General features: G+C 44.0%; 1 protein-coding gene across 15 annotated transcripts in view; it reads left to right on the top strand.

The window, feature by feature from the left end:
- KMT2C (lysine methyltransferase 2C) overlaps nt 1-21,680 on the top strand; it is a 1,799,940-nt gene that overhangs the window by 279,775 nt on the left and 1,498,485 nt on the right. For all 15 annotated transcript variants that reach the window (XM_078663231.1, XM_078663229.1, XM_078663237.1 and 12 more), the window contains exon 3: nt 10,619-10,763. In XM_078663231.1, the coding sequence (XP_078519357.1) occupies nt 10,619-10,763 (145 nt within the window). The remainder of the gene's footprint in view (nt 1-10,618; nt 10,764-21,680) is intronic.

Below are 21,680 nucleotides of genomic sequence, written 5' to 3'. Positions count from 1 at the left end.
ATCAGAGCTCTTTACATAAGGTTCCACATGGTTGCAAACTTTCATCAGTTACAAGTTACCAATGATATCAGTAAAAACATTTAAGGAACATAGAAGAAAAGGAAAATGGAGTGAGAAGAGGAAAGGGGTAGAGGAGAAAGGGGTAGGGTACAACGGAGAGACGAAGGGAAAGTCTGCCCAAGGTCCGGCTGGGTAGGTGACGGCTGAGGTGGAATCCGCAGCCTATCTCCTCTTCAGCTATCAGGTAGCTCCACCGGGCATCGGTCAAATAGCTAGGTCTCAACAGAAAAACATTTATGGGATAGAAAGCAAGAAGAAGGGAGCATAGAGGGGGATGGGGGTAGGGTGAAGGGTGGGAGGGAGATACGGCAGAGAGACGAAGTAACGTCTGCCCAAAGTCCGGCTGGGTAGGTGACGGCCGAGGGGGGGATCCACAGCTCATCTCCTCTTCAGCTAACAGGGAGCTCTACAGGGCATCGGTCAAATGGCAGGGTCTCCACAGTCGAGGAAAAATTTGAAGAGTACATGTCCTAGAGGGAGAGCAGGATCAAGGTCAGGTGAAGGATGTGGTTAAGATCAGGTCGATGATAAGTTCTATTGTCCAGTAGTGGTGGAGGCATTGTGGAGAGACCAACTGAGGTGGCCATCTTGAGCTCAGGCAGGGGGATTGTGACCTTGGTGTTAAGGTCAGTCAGTCCCCAACATTCTCAATGACTCAGAAGCATAGGGGATGCAAACATAGGGGGCTGGTAGGAGGGTCGTATCTGGCAGATCAGCAGTGGGAGTAAAAGGTATGTATAGAAAGAAAAGGTTTGGGCATGGCAAAAGGCTTAATTTTGCCAGGTCGACATGGCAGTGTAAACTGCACACACATGATTTGCATTGGCAGGCCTGAGACATGGTTAAAGTTCTTAAGTGGGTGGTACACTCAGTGCTGCAGACCCACTAGTCGAATTTAATTTACATACCTTGGGTACAGGGAGTATCACTTTACTAGTGACTTATAAGTAAATTAAATTTGCCAATATGGGATGAACCACTATTACCATGTTAAGGGGAATGAGCACAAGCACTTAAGCACCGGTTAGCTGTAGTAAAATGCGCAGAGTCCTAATACTAGAAGAAACAAGGTCAGAAAAAGTAGGGGAGGAAGGCATAAGTTGAAGGGAAGACCACCTCAAGCCTGGCGGGTTTAAATAATTAATGTATGCATGGTATTGTACAATTATGCTAAAGTGTAGGTAATCCTTTGAACTTAATATACAGTAAAATGTATAGTAATAGCTACAAACGTATTGTACCAGTCAGAATTTTATAGTGTATTATTTTTTTATTTTTCTTGTTTACATAGAAAACGTATTTGGAATACATTGTTTGTCCCTTCGTAATCTAACAAGTGTCGATGTAGCTGTCTTGTGACCTGAGGATAGTGGAATAGACTATTGATTCACTGAAACACAGTAACAACAATGTTATACTATGGTTAACATCTAAATCGGATTAGTTGTAATATAATTATTATGCAGGATTCAACGTATCTTTCATAGTATTGTAATAACAGGCTCATAAAATGAGACCACGGTCTACAAGATGCTTACCTCTAGTGGATCTTGAAGAGCAAGGACCGGTGTAAAGGATGCCAGGCTGCACAAATATTGGGTGTCTAGGTAACTGAATAGCAGACATATAAACAGATTTTAGATTGTTCTCCTAGAATTTATGAAATATGGAACAGTGCCACAGCAAGTGTGCCAAGGAGCTGGTGGCTTAAACATCTGCTTCATCTTAGATTTTAAGCTACCCCAATCATTTATTTTCTCGAGTGTGAAACCAACACAGTTCAACTTTGACGTACATTTTACTGAGTCCCATTTGTCATTGTGCAGTTTATTCACTGTCTCTGAATTTCCGACAAAATATTCTTGTGACCCCAGAGTATTTTGTGCCAGTTGTCGCTGTTAAGAGAATTTCTTGAATGCAGCAATTGAAGCAGTGCTCCATTTCTCTTGGCAAGTAGTTCTCAAACACTGAGATCTCTAGTGGTGTCGAACTTGTTTAACAGGTGTAGTGCCTAGGGATACAACTGCTAATAATTGAATTCTCAGTTTTAGATAATCTGTACTCCCTGGGCTGATTTAATTGTCACTTTGTTAAAAAGGGGGCACAGTATATTACTCTTGTGATCCCTCCATACTTAAAATCCTCACCTCTCCAGCCCCAGTGAGAAATAGGAGTTGTCACATAATTTAAAGGTGAGGGAAAGGTGGTAAATCCCTTATTTTTGCTGTCTGTACCGAGGTGCTGATTGTAGCCTAAGTTATTTGCCAGGAGTATCACTGCCATCTTCTGTGCTTCTTTGCTAACCACAGCATCAAGCACAGAGCGGACCCGGCTATGAGATGGTCAACAAGGCATCATTACTTGTTAGTTTTCTTTTTATCCCATCTTCCAGACCCCTTAGCTGCAAGGCAATATAGGTGGGACTGCCATTCCTTCCTGGGAGGTAGAGATATATCTATCGATCTATTTATTTATCGAACTCTATCTATATCTATCTATACACCTAGGTACATTTAAATAACTGTCTATATAAACTATGTTTCCATGGCGTACTGACCCTTTTTCCGCTCAAGATAGTTTTGTCTATAGCCGTCTGGAGTTGTTGTTGGATGATTGTGAGTACAAGTGGAATTGGATGTCTATTTCACAGTTGCTATCCTGCCTGTCCTTGATAACGAGTCCTGTGCAGTAAATGTAGCTCTTGTATTTTTTAATTTTTTAATTTGAAAGATTTTATTTAGTGCTGGCTAGACCCGGAGGTATCAGAGCGCTTTACATGAGTATCAGACCATAGTTGCAGGTTACATCATTACAAAGGTTACACAGTTATTAGTGCTTGGCAAACATAGTTACATGTAAGCTAGAGACAAACAAAAAGGACATATACATAAGGGAAAAAGCGGGCAAGGGGAGATAATTCAGGGGAGGGTGGGTGGGAGCAGGGGAAGAAGAGAGAGAATAGAGATGGGGAGGGTGAGAGACACAGCATGGAAAGAGGAGGAGAGGGAGGGATACGGGGACACAAAACGGTATACGAGTCAAAGCTGCGTCCAAAGTCCAGTAAGCTGTGATCCCAGGGGAAGTGGTATAATTTCCCCATCTCTGTTGCGAGAGGCTCCCCATACGCAGTAGACTCTCTCAGAGGGGACTCGAGACTCCAAGGCCTACATACTGGATCCTTCCCCAAAAAGGGGAGAGGAGTGTGAAGCAAATTCAACAATAGTATCTGAGATGTAGATGTAGCTACTCATTCCCCAAAACATGTAACTGCTGGGGTGACGCAATTAAGAGGTAAATCCATCCATATGATATTCATCTGTACTTCTGGGGCATTCAAGGCTAATAATTCAGAGTTCTAGAAGTTGATTCTAAATCCTGACATTGCACTCAACTTTGTCAACAAGTGTTGGGATTGATTTCACATGATCCATTACACGTACTATCACATCATCATCAAACAGACAGTTCGAACTCGTCCTTGCTTATGACTACTTCTCAGATCTGACCATACAGTGCATGTGGTTAACCAAGGGTTGCATGCACAGGGCAAACAATAAGGGTGAGAGGGGACAGCCTTGCCAGGTACGCATCTTGGCAGTCACAGATGTAGAGGCCAATCCATTCACACTAACTGGGCCATAGGAGTTTTGTAGGTGGCTAGCATCTGAAAAGTGACCGGTGGACCAAACCTGAGTAACTTAAGCTCATGTTGCAAGCAAGTCCAGTTAACCCTTTTGAAAGCTTTTGCTGTGTCTGGTACAAGAAGCAAGGCGTTTTTACCAGTACTTTGTACACTTTGTTTTTAGTTTTTAGGTCTCGCCTATTCCATTCCGCAAGGAACGAATATGCAAGTCTAATGCAGCTTAACCACTACTTAAACCCAAGGCTCGCAAAAGGCTCTCCAAAAGCGGATTTCCAACAGTTCACGAGAATCACGTGACCACAAGCTCCTCGTGCACGAGCTCGCATTCCATCATCAAAGGCAGTCCAGCCTCCCTCACACAAGCTTCTCCCAGCAGGCAGCCCACCCCCCTCCCTCTCCATATGGTCGCTTGAGTTGCCCACCCCCGCCCTCTCCAGCGCCTGCCTTCTCTCATCCCACGCATCTTCACACTTCACGGCCGCCAGGCCGTGACTCGCATTTTTTTAACTTCTTTGAATTGGGCCTGAACTATGCTGGCATTCTCTACAGGCTGTCTTATACTGCCATCTGGTGGCCATTTTTTTGTAGTAAAAGCTTGTTTATTTTGCAGTCTTGTGGGCTTACCCGAAGGTATTGGAGGCAGACATGTGTTCACTGATGTAGTGACTCTGTTGTACAATTATTTTACATCCCATTCCATGGAATCCCGTAGCACTTGGGTACATCCATTTAGATGTCCTTATTTCCACCAAATTATACCCAAATCAACTTTTGGGAGAGAAATAGGTCGTGCATTCCCTGTACATTTTAAGTCTCAGTCAGTGTGCCTTGCACACTTCAATCGCTTTCGCCCATTCTCACTCAGGGTTTCTCCCTCCTCCTCCTCATCCCACACTGACATAACCTACACATTTCTCTTTTGGTTGGCCTATTGCTTGTCCTGCCGATCACTATCATACCCAGCCCAGTTAGCACCATTGTTGTTACTCCGTGGAGGTGGGCTAAGATGGCCTGGGTTAGACCCTTCTTCCCTCGCACGCTGCTGAGCAGGCCCTTGGCTAACACACGGCAGAGTGAAAAGCTCACACGTCAGAGGAGGTCTCCAGCTCCTGCGCTGCCATTTCACCGTCTTTCACACGCTGTCACTCCATAGTCTGCATTTTCTTGGCAGACTAGAGTGTGATCGACTGGAGTTTGAGCGCTCCAAAAAAATCTGCTCCCAGTGAACATTATCGTGCACACCGTTTTATCACTCCATATTTACACAAATAAAATATATCCTTAATCACTGCTTTGACAGTTGCAGAAAGTCGTCATACTTTGTAAAGGTTGGTGGATACACAAGAATACTTTTAGTCCATCTTCAGTGTTTACATAAACTAATTTCCCTGATATTTTTAGCCGTTGATCGTCGTGCTTACAATCGCCAGGCATGTGCTTTTTGACAGGGTTTGCCCAGCCCGGTGCCGGTTTAAAGCTGAGCGCGTCCTGTGTGCCAGGCCCGCTTAGCAGACTCCTGCCTGCGTCGACAGCCACTGTCGCCTCTCTGACAGATGTCACGGCCGCAGCTTGATTGATGTGACAGTACCTGACGTTGTGCTGCAGCGATGAGAGCTCCCGTCCAAGTCGTGACCCCTTTCATTCCTGTGCTTTAGAACGGAAGCTGCATTATACTTCATACAGCATTGCTGGAACCATGCATGCCATGGCAACGAGTAATGGAGTTGGTTGTACAAGAGAGAATACGCATTGGTGCTCGGTAGTGCAAACAGATGACAGCTGCGTTTAAGTCAATGTATGTTCTTCTAAGGTTATGGCATTTTTTTCTGCATGACCTTATGTAATAACACTATATTTTTCCTTGAGAGATTTCTGCTTTAAATGTGTCTGTCTTTACATCTCATTGCGTTGTAGTTTATGCCGATCATTCAGCTGTGCTGTTTTGTGACACCCTACATTGCAGACCAACCGTATAAATTGTAAACAAGGCCTTTTTAGGTCTCGACCTGCCAATGCGCTTGACACTTCAAAGGAATGCCTCCCACTCCCCCCCGCCCCCACACACACACACCAGCCACGTCACAAACCACCATGCTTCGCGGCCGCTTTGATGTTCTCAGTCAGTCGTGCAGCCACTCAGAACATCAAAGCGGCCGCGAAATACTCACCATTTGTCACCCCCTCGCTTCCTGCTGACATTCCCCCCTACCTTCCCGCCCAGTCCTTGTTCTATTTTACTTTGCTTCCTTGCAGTGATCTGCCTGCCTGTGATTTTATGATCAGCATGCTAACTTGTCAAAATGTGTTTTGGTGCATTTTATCTTGCACTGTAGGTCAGACTCTCAAGTTTTCTCATATTTATCCTCATGTGTTTTAATTCTCACACAGCACTCTTAACTGTTATTTTTCAAGGAGGTCTTTAGTTCGCTACTTGTTTTGCTCCTGAAAGCTGCATCTCTCAGAAACTGTTATTTAAATCGGCAGACAGGTTTCATTTGCCTCCCACCGCAACCCTCATTTCTAGGTTACTGGAGAATAACTCGAAAAGGTGAACTCACTTTTCTTGACTTCAAGCATCCGTTTCCTAGAAACAAAATGTAGTAAATGTGAGGATCAGGTGTGCAGAGGTGTGGCCCTAAAATACCCTTACATTAGTGCGTTTATAGCACAGATACCTGCTGATTTATATCATGTGCGCCTTCCTGGGACAGCCCTCAACACACGCAGAGGCCTTCCACCAGCCTCTCTTTACCTAGGCACCTCCGCAAATTTAAGTTGCCCTGGGAGAGTAGCATTGTTTTCAATAGTCATTAATTGGTGCGCAATTGCTTTTAATGGGTGTCCCATGTCCACACAGAGGCCTTTTCAGGGATTCTTTTTCACCATGATTCTGTATCTTGTAGGTTTTTTCTAAAATGGAATGCCGCGTACGTATATACTAAAGGCCACAACCCCTTCGAGCACTGTTATCTTAAGATTTGTGTTTCTCTCGGTCTTATGATGTCTGCCCGGCCACCATTTACTTCGGACCCTCACCCCTCCTCACTCTCACACACCCTCACACCCTCTCACTCTCACACACCCTCACACCCTCTCACTCTCACACACCCTCAGCCTCACACACCCTCACCCCCCTCACCCTCACAACCCTCTCACCCTCACCCACTCACCCACTCACCCTCACCCACTCACCCTCACACCCCCTCACCCTCACACCCCCTCACCCTCACACCCCCTCACCCTCACACCCCCTCAACCTCACACACCCTCACACACACCCTCACACATACACACACCCTCAAACACCCTCTCACCCACCCTCACCCACCTTCTCACCCACCTTCTCACCCTCACACCCCCCCTCACCCTCACTCACCCTCTCACTCACCCTCTCACTCACCCTCTCACTCACCCTCTCACTCACCCTCACCCACCCTCTCACCCACCCTCTCACCCACCCTCTCACCTTCACCCACCCTCTCACCCTCACCCACCCTCTCACCCTCACCCACCCTCTCACCCTCACACCCCCTCACACACCTCACTCTCACACCCCCTCACCCTCACACCCCCTCACCCCCTCACCCTCATACCCTCACACCCCCTCACCCTCATACCCTCACACCCCCTCACCCTCATACCCTCACACCCCCTCACCCTCATACCCTCACACCCCCTCACCCTCACTTACCCTCACACCCCCTCACCCTCACACCCCCTTACCCTCACACCCCTCACCCTCACACCCCCTCACTCTCACACCCCCTCACCCACCCTCACACACCCTCATTCACCCTCACACCATCACCCTCACACCCCCCTCACCCTCACACCCCCTCACCCTCCCACCCCCTCACACCCCTTCACCCTCACACCCCTTCACCCTCACACCCCTTCACCCTCACACCCCTTCACCCTCACACCCCTTCACCCTCACACCCCTTCACCCTCACACCCCTTCACCCTCACACCCCTTCACCCTCACACCCCTTCACCCTCCCACCCCCCTCACACCCCTTCACCCTCACACCCCTTCACCCTCACAACCCTCTCACCCTCACACCCCCACACACCCTCACACTCACACACCCTCACACCCTCTCACCCTCACACATCCTCACTCACCCTCACATGCCCTTACCCTCACACACCCTCACTTACCCTCACACACCCTCACTCTCACACACTCTCACTCTCACACACCCTCACTCACACACCCTCACTCTCACTCACTCTCACTCACCCCCACACGCCCTCACACACCCTCACCAGCTTAGCATAACAAAACAAAGCATAGCAAAACAAAACACAGCATAGCATAGCCTAACAAAAAAAAGCATAGGGTAGCAAAACATATCATAACAAAAGAAAGCATAGGATAGCAAAACATAGCATAACATAACATAACAAAACATAGCATAACAAAACAGAACACAGCATAACAAAACATAACAAAACACAACAAAACATAGCATAGCTTAACAAAATATAGCAGAGCAAAACAAAACATATATTAGCATAGCAAAGCATAGCATACCAAACACAACAAAAAAATAGCATAGCGTAACAAAACATAACATAGCAAAACAAAGCATAGCATAATAAAACATAGCATAACAAAACATAGCATAGCAAAACAAAACACAGCATAGCATAGCCTAACAAAAAAAAGCATAGGGTAGCAAAACATATCATAACAAAAGAAAGCATAGGATAGCAAAACATAGCATAACATAACATAACAAAACATAGCATAACAAAATAGAACACAGCATAACAAAACATAGCAAAACACAACAAAACATAGCATAGCTTAACAAAATATAGCAGAGCAAAACAAAACATATATTAGCATAGCAAAGCATAGCATACCAAACACAACAAAAAATAGCATAGCGTAACAAAACATAACATAGCAAAACAAAGCATAGCATAATAAAACATAGCATAGCATAACAAAGCATAGCATAGCATAACAAAACACAGCATAGCATAGCATAACAAATCAAAGCATAGGATAGCAAAACATAGGATAGCATAACAAAACAAAACATAGGAAAGCAAAACAAAACATAGCATACAGCATCACTCAGCACCACCACAGCATCACTCAGGGGCACCACAACATCACTATGCGCTACCACAGCATCACTATGCGCTACCACAGCATCACTGAACGCCACAGCATCACTCGTTCGCCATCACAACATCACTCAGCACCACCACAGCATCAATCTGTGCAACCATTCAACAACAACTGGTTCAAATATGTTCTCTCAATGTTTTAAGCTTTATTACAAATGTAACAAAAAAAATGTTAATATTTCACTTCTGTTCTTGGATTTTCCGCACAATAAAATACACTGAACATAATCTTCACAAAAGTTATTTACAAAAGTTTAAGCTATTGCCATTATAAATTACAATAACTTTTATTTAAGTATTAATTATTAAAAAAATTAAAAGCCATTGTTATTTGTAATATCAATACATGTACGTCACGTAAATACAACACATATTGCATTACAAATGCTATAGGTGTCACATTTGCGAAAGTTATAACTATTGGCATTGTAAATGACAACGCTATTAATCTCGCTATTTTCAAAAAGAAAACATAAATAAAAAATGTGTAATTTACAATAATAGCTCAAACTTTCCTAATGCGAGACCTATTGCATTGCAAAAGCTTGTTTATCTTGTTAGTGTTATCAACGCATTGCCTACCTATGACGAATCCTGTTTGCTATTAAAATTGAAAAATTAGATTGGTCAGCAAGAACCACCCTCTAAGGGGTTTCAGCCCGGCGTTTTCTTGCAGTTCACGTGAACATGCACGAGCATTCACTGCCAGGGCTTCTCCTCCCCTAGCAGCACTCCTCCCACACCAGCAACTCCCCCCTCCCACACCAGCACCTCCCCTCTCTCTCCCCGCAAACACAGCCTTGCCGTAGCAGCACTCCTCCCACACCAGCACCTCCCCTCTCTCTCCCCGCAAACACAGCCTTCCTTTCATTTCTCCTCCCCCTCCCCAGCCAGCTTCCCCCAGGCCGTGTTCCCTCAGATATGCTATTGCATATCGTTTGCTACCTCTTGTATTTTGTTGCTCTTGATACTTGCACAACTGTCACTATTGTCCCATGTAACGTAACGTTGGCTTTTGTAACATGCTCACTTGTAATTTTGGCTTCATGTATCTAAAAACGCCTCCCTCGCGCTCCTTTCTCCCTCTCTCCCGCTGCCTAGTCCTCCCACCCCCTCCCTCTCCAGCGCGCTCTCCACTCGCATCTGCCTGCTGCTCCCCCGCCCACCCCCCCCCACTCCCCCAACCAGCAATGCCGAGAAGCTTGTTTCCTCTAAGAACATATCGTTTGCTACCTCTTGTATTTTGTTTGCTCTTGATACTTGCACAACTGTCACTATTGTCTCATGTAACGTAACGTTTGCTTTTGTAACATGCTCACTTGTAATTTTTGCTTCATGTATCACTACTGTTGTCCGCACTATATAACAAGCATTGGCATAGCCAATAGGTCTCGCTTGTGGGACCTTATAAGTATTTAGTTTTGCAGCACAATATCCGAGTTGCATAATCGGATATTGTGCTGCAAAAGTAAATTCTTATAAGGTCCCACAAGCGAGACCTATTGGCTATGCCAATGCTTGTTTACCTATATGACTGAGAAAGAGGATGCCTTTATTGTTCCAGGGGGTCCACTGTAAGACATGTTAAACAGTTACTTAAAAGTCAACCATTCCATCTTTGTATTGATTTATTTGATACTTTTATATTGCAAAACTCGAAACAAAGGCAATAATGTTTCTCAAGACTGTACCGGTTTGTGTTCCAAATAATCTTGTACCTTGTCTTAGAAAGGAACTGCATTTGATAAAAACGTTCTTTCTGCTTTACAGATATCAAAGAAAAATGTGGTGTGGAATCGACACAGACAACGTCAGACAACAAGAACGAACAGCAGCTTACACCTGTTCTTGAGCACTCTTTGCCTGAGGAGTCTGCTGTGCTTGTTTCTTCTGTTGCGGTGGAAACTCAGACCAGGTAAGACTAAACCTTTTTGCCAAGTCAGACATTGGCACGGCCAGAGATGTAGATGGTACAGAGTCATTGAGCTAGAGAGGGAATAGAAGGGGCAAGATTCCTGTAGCATGTAATTTAAACATGTCAAAACACATATTTGAAGTGTGAAGTGATAAAAAGAAAAATCACTAGGTGTCCTCCTTTAAAAACTACAGAATTAGGAGGATGAGGCTGTCTGGAGCCGAAGATGGTGGATTCCTCTGAGTTCTCCAACAGATGGCCCTGGACTCCCTTTGCGCCAGTGAATCATCGTACTAGACAAAAATTCTGGAGGCACCGGCAACTTGATTGATGGCCATAACTTGGTTCCTCCGACAGCGGTGAGGCCTCCGACTTCTGCTTCCTGGCCGATTTTTAGGATCGCATATTGGTGCATCGACACAAGCATTTATGCTGTTATGGCTGGCGTTTGCAACTTTGTGTGTGCGGCAGAGTGGACTGATAGCCCGAGCAACCAAGTGGAACATCGGGCCAGGAGAGATACTGGGCTTAAAGTGGCACAGTGATGGAGCTCCTAGGGGCTTCTCCCGAGCTGTGAAGGTGCATCAGTTGGCAGATTGTGCCAGACGAGATAGGTGGTGACCTCTGGAGGCCTAATAGTGCTCATAAACCCACCATAAACTACAGGTGACAAGATATCCAAAGGCCGCCACTTCACCTGAGGGTGATGAGCTGGATGAGCAGAGAGGAGGCCATTTTTCCTCTGTCAACATGCCCTGGTGGGAAGTGAAGTTGGTGGTCCTGCATTATTACATAGTGTTTTACCCTTTTACCCTTAAAGCCATATCTTAGTGGGGACAAAGAAAAGGGGATAGTTTTTAAGCCCCAGAGCGGGCTGCTAGTTAACACCAACAGTGAACAACTTGTACAATGTATAGATGAGCCGGAGTTAACACCGGAAGAGAGAACCCTGTTATGCTCTGGCAATGCAAAATGCTTCGAGAAATACAAATTACCATTGAAATAGATTGAAGATAAACCGGAGGGATTGACCTTTGGAGTGGCAGACTTAGAGAGTTGTGAGAAAACATGAAGGCAGACTGCAAAAAACGGAAGGCCAGATACAGAGCTCTTCAGGTGCAGCGCAAAAGCTTGAAGCTTTCAGAAACAATGCTATTTATGGCAGGGCAATGCTAGACGCTCAGCTGTGTCACCTGAACAATCTTCGCAGAGGAAACCAGATGAGGGTGCTGGTATCCCAGCAAAGGTCCCAGCAGATACATTTGCAAATGGATTGTGCACAGTGCTTGAAGAAATACGAACTATGGAGACGCCCATGACAAAGGGGGCTCAGTGATGGTTACCCTGCCTTCTGGAGACTGGAGAGAAAGGCTAAACGTTGTGGGAGAGCTCAAGACCCCTTTTTTTCTTCTTTTTTTTCAGTTAAGAGACATTTGTGAGAAACAAGGCTCTTGTAGAAATAAAGCATAGCTTAATGGAGAGGGGTGTCACAGTGCAGTTGTGCTTTCCAGTAAGACCCAGAGAGGACTTTGTTAGGAGGTAATGTGTGGTGTCACAGGTCGGCTTCATTTAAAAACGTCTGGGTAACTTAAATCATAGCTGATGCAGGTTAACAAATGAAGGATGGACACGTTGTTGGGTTACTGCCCCTGGTGAGTGATCTGATTACTGACCACTGGTTCAGAGGTCCTCCTCAGGGAAATTATACAGGCAGGGAGTTGATGTTGTGATTAGTTCATATTGTTGTCCTCTTTTTTTGTGTATCTTCACTTTACCCGTTTCCTCCTTTTTTGGCTTCAAGTGTTCTTGAGTTAGGGTTGGATTATTTTTAATTGTCGATTGCTAGTAATTGTATTGCTGATGAAAGGGACCTATTGGACATATGTTATGTTACAGTAAAAACTATTTAAACCATAAAAATAAAACGTGTAGGGTATTAAGTGTATTAACTTTATAACCTTATACCACTGTGAGCTGGCTTAATAAACTGCAAACTCATGCATAGTCTTACAGACCCACCCCATCAGAACGTATTAATGTTGTTTATTATGCACATTGTGCAGGCAACATTCAGTGTGCTCCTTAACAAGTGGGTGTGTAAGGGTGTAACCTCAAATCAACTTGTAGTAACCCTTTCAATAACTCAGCTTTATTATTCGCTTGTTACACAGCAGGTGGGTGAACCTGTATGCAATACTTTTTGACAGCAGATACATGGAGTAGAAACTGCCCTGATTTATGCTAGAATTTGGTATCGGTGCCGAAATGTATTCAAAATTACCCCCGAAATACGAAACAAAAGGAAGTAATTTCTAAGTTTTTGTTTTTAGATAAAAAATGCAATTGTTTCTTTTCTGTGAATACTATTCCGTGGGCACTACCAATGATCAAAGCCTCCTATAAACAAAATAACCCAGTTATGGTCTCTTTGCCAGTCTCATTCTATTAATTGTAATCTTCGAATTAAACTCTTGCCTTGAATTTTTTTTTTGAATGGCTTAGTCAACTGTTTTACAGGCTCTTCTAGATGACCATATGTTCGATTTCCACCTAAAAATTAAACTGAGATGATCCTGTGTCCAGCTTACTTTAAAGCTTTAGTAAATATGATGGGATTTTCTAGTTTCTTCTGGTAATGCTGCTCACATTTGATGCAGATACACTATAATTTGACATTCTTTGGAGTTCTTTTTTCTGTCCTCAATTTTGTGATGTTTCTAGTCTTGTCAGTTAATGTTTTCATATCGGCAACTATTCTTCACTTGACTCCTTTGTTTATATTTGTGTACACACACACACACACACACACACACACACGCACACACGCACACGCACACACACACCAACACACACCAACACCATTTTTTAGGACTTTTCAAATAATTGCAGGAGCACTCCACAGATTCTTCAGCTCTCATAGATTCCCAAGATTAGCATGCGTAAGCATTTACCCATATGGAAATGTAACGGGAATGCAGCAATGTTTTTTGTTTATTTAAGAGGAAATATATTTTCTCTTTGAAAAACTTTTTCAAAAACCGCATTCATTTTGGGTTATATTCTTTTTAATCCCACCTACTCACTTATTGTATTGTAATTGCATTTATATAGCGCTTAATACTCCTGACTAGGCGTCTAAGCACTTTTTCGGCGAGTAGCACGCTACTCTGGAAAGGATTTGTGGTGAATTAGTATAGTGAAAAATGAAAGTAATTTGAGTGGTGGATATGTTAATCCGTTATTTGGATTGAAAAGGATAGTGGAGGGATAGAAGAGTCTTAAAGGTTTGCCTTTATATAGCACTTGCTTCCTCTGATGGGGTGTTGAAGTGATCTTAGGCGAGTAGCATGCTACTCCAGAACCCATAAGGGATTAGTGGTGAATTAGTAAAGTAATTTGAGTGGTGGATATGTTAGTCAGTTATATGGATTGAGGATGATAGTGGTGGGATGTTTTGGTGCTCTTACCAGTAGGAGGAGGCTTGTGATTACTTTAAGGGCGGTGGAGGGGGAAGAGTCAGAGGGAAGGGTTTAGCCAGGCTTGTCTTGGGACAGCGGAATAGTAAAAGACGTATGAGATGATGCAAGGAGAGGTAGAGTAGGGAAGAGTCTAAACGGTGTTATTTTGGGGATCATAGTAGTGGTATGGGGTTTGGGATGAATGAGAGAGTGGAGGTAGAGGATATATTGATTGAGGTATAGGGTAGTGCATTGGAATAAGTAGTAGAAACAGGTTTGAGATGAGTCAGAGTTGAGTTAGAGGCTATATTGAGAGCGGCATAGGATGAGAAATAGGGAAGTGCATTGGATATGCTGAATTAAAAGAAAAGTAATAAATATATAGATCCATAAGTACATGGAAGGTATATAGATGCATAAAGGAAGGTAGTACATGTAGATTAAAGATGCATTAATTAAACTCCGGCATTTAAGTCTTTGTTGTACTTTAAATTGATTTTTATTTATTTATATATTTCTTTGTAATTCAATAGTGAAGCAATTGCAGACAGTTATAATAAAAGATTTACTTATTTATGCAGTCACTTATATACATATTAAAAACCTAGAAGAACGAATAGGTACATTTGTTAAGCAGGCTAACTAATATCTATATTTTTTAAAACATAATTATTCTACACGTTCAGACAAATCAATACACATATATAGCTACATATCTAAAGTTCAAGTAAATGCTTATATACAGAAGGATGTGCTGTATATTTCTGTTTGCGTATGGTGGTTATGTGAGGAGAGCCAATTCTTGAAGAGTTTTCTGAAGATAAGGTGGTTATCCATGTGTCTTCTGTTGGGAGGGTAAAGAGTTCCATAGTTTGGCTGCTTGAACAGAGAAGGATGTGACACCCATGTGTTTTTTTCTTGTACGTTGGGATTTTGAGGCAAGGTGCCACTCTAAAGAGGAGGTTCCTTTGTTGAATGTGTTTGGTAATTTTATTCCTGATGAAGATTGGTCCTGTTCCATGTTTCGCTTTGTGGGTGATACAGAGCAATGTGAACTTGGATCTTCCGGAAACCGGTAACCAATGCAGGGCTTTCAAGGAAGGGGAGCTGTGGTTGTGCGGTTTTATATCTAAAAGTAGTCTGGCAGCTGAGTTCTGATTGCATTGTAGTCTTCATGAATATTGAAGGTGATCCATTGTAAAGGCTATTGGCGTAATCAAGTTTGGAAAGAATGAGGGAGATGGTAGCCTGGACCTTGTGTGGAAATCCCAAATGAGGTGAAGATTTGTTGCTGAGTTTTTATAGTAACAAATCTTGATCTTGCTAGTTTGTTGACTTGGGCATTCATTGATAGCTTGGATCCAAGGTCATTCCGAGGTTTCTTACTTCCTTTGATACTTTGGGCGGTTTTCCCAGATCATCAGGCCACTCGGCGAGTGTGTCATGATGTTTCCAATTGCCACATGTTAGTATTTTCTGTTTTGGGAGCATTCGCTTTGAGATGGCTCCACGTCATCCATTGATCCACGGCTCTGAGACAACTGAAAATTGGCAATGTCTTTGGGGCAAACCAGTTAAAGGAGTATTTGCGTGTCATCTGCATAGTTATAGCACATGGGGTAAAATTGATTGATCAGTGCCGGTAAGGAATACATTTTAACTTGTCATTGAATCTGTGTTTCAGGCCCTACAAATAAACTCCATTGATAGCACATAAGAAACTATTGACTGCATATCGAACCATTGAAGAAAATCAGCATTTAAAAAAGAAAAAATAGTGACTGGGTCTCTTTTTTGTAAAATATTTTCCTTTCATTTTTGAAAAGCAATACAAACTGGCACCAACATGTACCCATGATTAACACGTTAACATTGCAGGCGAAAGCAGTTCAGGCAAAAATCATTACTTTTTTTCAGCAGTACTACAATAGGATCAGATAAAGATATGACAACCGATAGGCTGTTCCAATCAATTTGTGGCAAACCAAGCATCAGCCCTGTACGAGTAGAAACCCAGATTCCTCATCTTAAACCTCGCGATTGTGGTCTGCAATCCGCTCGCCCCAGATTTTATTGAACTTACATGGGCACCATCTAATGTTATAGGTGACTTTCTCAGAGGCCATGTAGAGGTACATCCTCTCTCTCCATTCAGACGTAGTTGGCGTTTCAGGGGCTTCACAGTATTTTGCTACATCTCTCTTTGCTGCCACTAGTCCCAAATTACAGAAAAGTAGCTTTGCTCTGGGAATAGCAACCTCTTTGCATATACTCAAAAAACTATACTTTGAGTCTTCAGGGAGTGTTGCCCCTACAACCTTACCTAGTTTGTATATCTTTCTCCCAGTAAGCATGTATGATTGGAAAGGTACCCCTGGTATGTAGGAAGTTTCCCTTCAGCCCTCTACACCTCAAACATTCCGGTGACATCGCCCTTCCGATTTTATGGATTCATTCTCAATCAAAGTAGCCCTGGTGAAGGATTTTAAATTGAATATGTTTCAATCTAGACTTGATCACCACTTCTTTTGGGTGCATTAAGGCTAACTCCCAATCAAGATAATCCCATTCCCTCAGTTCCGATTCCCACTTAGCCCTCCGCTTTTTTAGGCTGTTCAAGGCATTGTTTTATATTGTGAGTAAACAGATTTTTCGGTCACTTCTCCGATCAAGTTGGTGACAGGGTTGAGTTCCCACATCCTGCTATTTTCTGTTAGTTTGTCTTGGTGTGCGTAGTGCTTGGAGGTGAGATTTACTGCATCCACATCCTTTCTTACTTCTAAATGGAAATCATGACTGTGTTCACTGCCTGCTCTAGAGGAGTGTAGTGCTATGTGTTTCTGACAAGACAATTAGAAAACAGTTGTTAGGCACTGAGGCGACCATTCTTTAAACAAGCATTGGAAATGCAATAGGTCTCGTATTAGAAAAGTTGGAGCTATTGGTCTTGTAAATGTAATAATTTTTCAAGTTATGTTTATGTTTTTATAATAGCAAATGTATTCATTTTGTTATTGTAAATGCCAATATTTATAGAATTTGCAAATGTGACACCTATAGCATTATTAAAGCTACATGTTTAGTATTCCCCTGTCTTACATGTATTGATATGACAAATCTTAATGGCTTATACATTTTATTAGGTCTCGCCTGTCGATGCGCATGCGCATCGAGCTTGCGAGCCTATTGCGGCTTAAACAAGCTTTAACTAAGAAGCAAGGAATCGTGGCGATTCCTTGCAGTGCCCGTGACTTTTAAGCTCAATGCGCATGTGCATTGAGCTTAAAAGCGCGTGCACATGCCCCCAGCCGCCTGGATGTCTTTTCCCTCAGCCGCACTCCTCCCACACCCCCGCTCCGCCCCCTCCCCTGTCTGCCGTGTCGCATTTCTTCAGGGCACTTTCTCCACGGCCGCCAGGCCACATCAAAGGCTTCCCCAGCACTGCCCCACCCATCAATCACCATCCCACTGCCACCCCCCTCCCTCTCCATATGGTGCGCTCTGCCTCAGGCCTCTCTAACTCGGCCCCCTCCTCTGCCCGTCGTGTCGCATTTCTCCTCCCCCCTCCCCTTCTCTTCCTTACCTCCGTCTTGTTTATTTTAAACATTTGCACGACTTCAGTGTTTGCCTTCCTCTCGTCGCAATTTGTTTTGAACAGTAATTGCCGATGAAGTGCCTCAAATCAAGTTTGCTTTTCTCTTGTTTTTTTTTTATCACGTCTTTCCGCATCTCAGCTTGCTGCCCCCTCCCCACTCTCTCTCCCAGCACACCCCCCCTCAAGCCCCCTCCCCTGCCCGCCGTGTCGCATTTCTTTTCTCCTCTTTGCCGCTCTCCCTGCTCCGCCCCCTGTACCCGCCCCCTCCCCACTCTCTCTCCCAGCACACCTCCCCCTCCAGCCCCCTCCCCTGCCCGCCGTGTCGCATTTCTTTTCTCCTCTCCTCATGTTTACAACATGGTATGTTTCCCCTATCAGTGCTGGGGGGGCTAGGGTGGCACCCCTGTGTCCCAAGTGTTCTCTGTCGGGAGCCTGCATGTTTCTCCCCACTCGGTGGCATGCACGGACTGCACGGATGCACCCAGCTCGCCTGCCTGCAGTGTGAGTGGAGGCCATTAATAATCCCGGGGCGTGCACCCATTGCACTCAGCGATGACTTCATTCCCAGGGCCACCCGGTCGATGGCAGATGCACGCACTGCATTTCAATGCGCACCACTGGAAGGCAGCCCTCGAGCATGAGCACACCCCGACCTGACCGCATGCAGGCGCCAAACCCAACTACCCCCAAAGCAGAGAATGCACTCCCAATATCCACCGGCCACTTTTCCTTCTTACGTTATTATGCATACAACGGCGCATGTTCTGAATGTAGGTTTGCAGGATTGTTTCTGAGGCATGGTTAGCAGTGCATTATTTGTTGGAAATGTTGTGGCGGTTTCTGTCTGGTAACTTTGCATCCAACAACTTACTAATGCAATAGGTCTTGCATTTGCGAGAGTTAAACCTATTGGTATTGTAATTGACAATGCCTTTTATTTACGTTTTAAAAACCAACACAAATAAAAGGCAGTGCCATTTACAATGCCAATGGCTCAAACTCTAACAACTGCGAGACCTATTGGCTATGCCAATGCTTGTATGTAATTATTAATTACATAATAATTTTTGTAATGTATAATGGCACTATATTTAAAAAAAAAAATGTGAGAAGATGTGTTGCGTATGTTATATTTTAATAAAATCAAGATTACAAGTGTAATATTATTTTTTGTACTTTTGTATCTTTGGTGCAACAGCATTAACTGTTGCATGGCTAAACACTTATAAGGTCCCAAATGCGAGACCTATTGGCTAAGCCAATGTTTGTTTTCCTGGGCCCCCGCTAGACTGATCCCCCTGAAACTTTCAAGAAAAGTGCTGAGGTGGGTGAATATCTTTTTGTTTAGAAAGTTACTTGTAGCTTTGTCAAACAATGCAAAGCTATTAGCATACAAAAACACTTATTCTATGGTAACTAGGTCTAAACTAACTACACATTGGCAACAGTAGGTCAAAGATACACCTAGAGAGCTTGGAGAATAGGGACGGTAATATTTTGACACCGACCTTGCAGAGTTCATTAGGCTGTAAAATGTATATGTCCATCACTGGTATAGCGCCAAGCATATGTTCACAATTAAGGCAACTATGGGAATTTGGCCACAGTGTGGCAACGTGATTTTCCCCAAGAACTATAATATGTCACGGGTAGAGGTTTCGCGTTTATCCACTGCAAAATCTACACATTTAACAACAAGCACAACCTGTTTTTATTGACATTAGTATATTGGAATATAAATTGAAAGCCTAAAATTTTAGCAGAGCCATTCACGACATTTACTCTGAAATTAAAGGTAGAAAATTAGCAGTGGTACAATATGAAAAATTATATTTCTTCAAATCTGCTATAATCTGAATTTTAGCGAACTAAATGCTGGCATATTTTAAGCCCTGCCATAAGAAAACTGGCCTAAGATTATCGTGTTCATAAACGGAGCCCCTGAACACACAGCGCGTGAATATTCAAAGATTTGACGCAAATTAAGCCTTGGTATATCTATAATCCTGTATCATCACAAAGATACAAAAAACGCTGACTTAATAGGACTCTGGCATAGCCAGAGAAGCTATCAGAGCTCTAATACGATCTCTTCCGTGATCAGTCACTTCACTGCATTCTCTAAATATGGCAAGTTAAGCTTTTTTAAATCGGACAAGTCGATTTCTCAAAAACTACCTAACTGGACAAGTAGATTTGATAAAATTGCATCCTCTTGACCCTAGTCAGGAGTCTCCTCAGACAGGTAAATAGAGATGCAGTGTCAACATGCACAGAATCACTAAAGGCAGCACTGCTGCCAATGAGAAAGCTCAACGCCACCTTGCAGGTTAGACACAAACGAATTCCAGATTCGAGTAGCAAGTAGTTTAAATCCAAACACTGCTGTACTGTTCAGTCTATGTCCTTGACCAAGATAGAGCCAGGTGACACCAGCATCTTAGCCGCACAAAACTACAGCTTGTGGGCTCAGTACAATGCGCAAGGAAATGAACTACAGTTCGCAAAACCGTGCCCAGTACTGCAGAGACAGCTGGAAGCACGGGTGCTGACAGGTGCGTTTAAGTGTGTAGGGGAGCGAGGGTTGCACTTGTGACGTCTGCCATGTCAAAGGCCTAAGGTACATCATGCTACATATGTTAACAGAATAATGTACCTCTTGTGAACATGTTTTATTTACGGTGCTGTGCTCCCCAGGTAGGTCTATAGAAACGAACATCTAGATGAATATTGAACTGCGTGTGTAAAGCTTGTGCTGCGCTTGTGCCAAGTAAGGCCTTTGCTGTTTGAGGGCAAGGATTGGAAGGTGTGTGAATGCATGTATATGTGCAGAGCCTGTGCTGTGATCGGTTTGTTGATTAAGTTTGCACTTGCTGGTGTGCGCAGGTACAGTTGTGCTGTGATTCGAGAATAACGTTTGCGATGTGTGCCGTTACAGCAAAGTCTGCTTGCTGCAACGTGTGCATGTAAAGCCTGTGCTGTCACGGTGTGTTTGAAGCCTGTGGTGTTAGATGTTTCACGTTAAGTTTGTGTTGCGGGCAGCTGTCAAATACAACCAACACACGCTTACACAGACGCTGCCTGTGCAGTCTGGGAAGCAGGAACAGCTGCAGGCCCTGTTGCATTGGCTTTGTGTTTAGCACAGGAAAGGCGTGCACTGTGACTCTTAACACAAGCATCCCTCGTATGCTGGACATTAATGCACATAAGTGCAAGCCGAGCAAGAAAGCACCGCCACCAGCGCCTTCTCCGTTGCTAGGTGCCACCTCGCGCTGCGGATACCCTTGCTAATACTCACCAAGCGCCACACTCCGAATCAAACATGAGGAAACGCAGGCAATCTAATGTCCACGCATAACAAAACAAGGAAAAACACGAGAGACGGCCTGCGGCTGTCAAAGTGAAAGTGGGGGAGGAGAAATGCGACACGGCGGGAGGGGGCGGAGCGGGGAGAGCGGCATGAGGGTGTGAAGCGGCCGGGGCCTTTGAAGTGAAGCTAAGCTTCACTTCAAAGGTGTGGGAGGAGTGCGGCTGAGGGAACAGACGGCGATTTGGTGATGTGCACGCGCATTTTAGGTCAATGCGCTTGCGCATTGACCTAAAAGCCACGGGCACAGCACCAAATCGCCACAGTTAGGTAAACTTTGTTTAAAGCCCTATAGTCTCGCTTCTCTCAATGCGCATACGCATTGATAGGTCACGAGACCTAAAAAGCGTCATCAGAATGGAGGCAACTTTTCACAATAAGTAGAACACTTGCAAACAATGATTCTATTTTGAATGGGTAACCTTATTGTACCATTTGGAATAGCTGGTTTGTATAGACGCCATCATCCATTCCATTTGACGCAAGATATTGGGTCT

Source organism: Lissotriton helveticus, chromosome 10, assembly GCF_964261635.1.
Source record: "Lissotriton helveticus chromosome 10, aLisHel1.1, whole genome shotgun sequence".
Classification (NCBI taxonomy): domain Eukaryota; kingdom Metazoa; phylum Chordata; class Amphibia; order Caudata; family Salamandridae; genus Lissotriton; species Lissotriton helveticus.
Note: the sequence above shows the minus strand (reverse complement) of the source record. Positions and strands in the feature narration are given on the sequence as shown.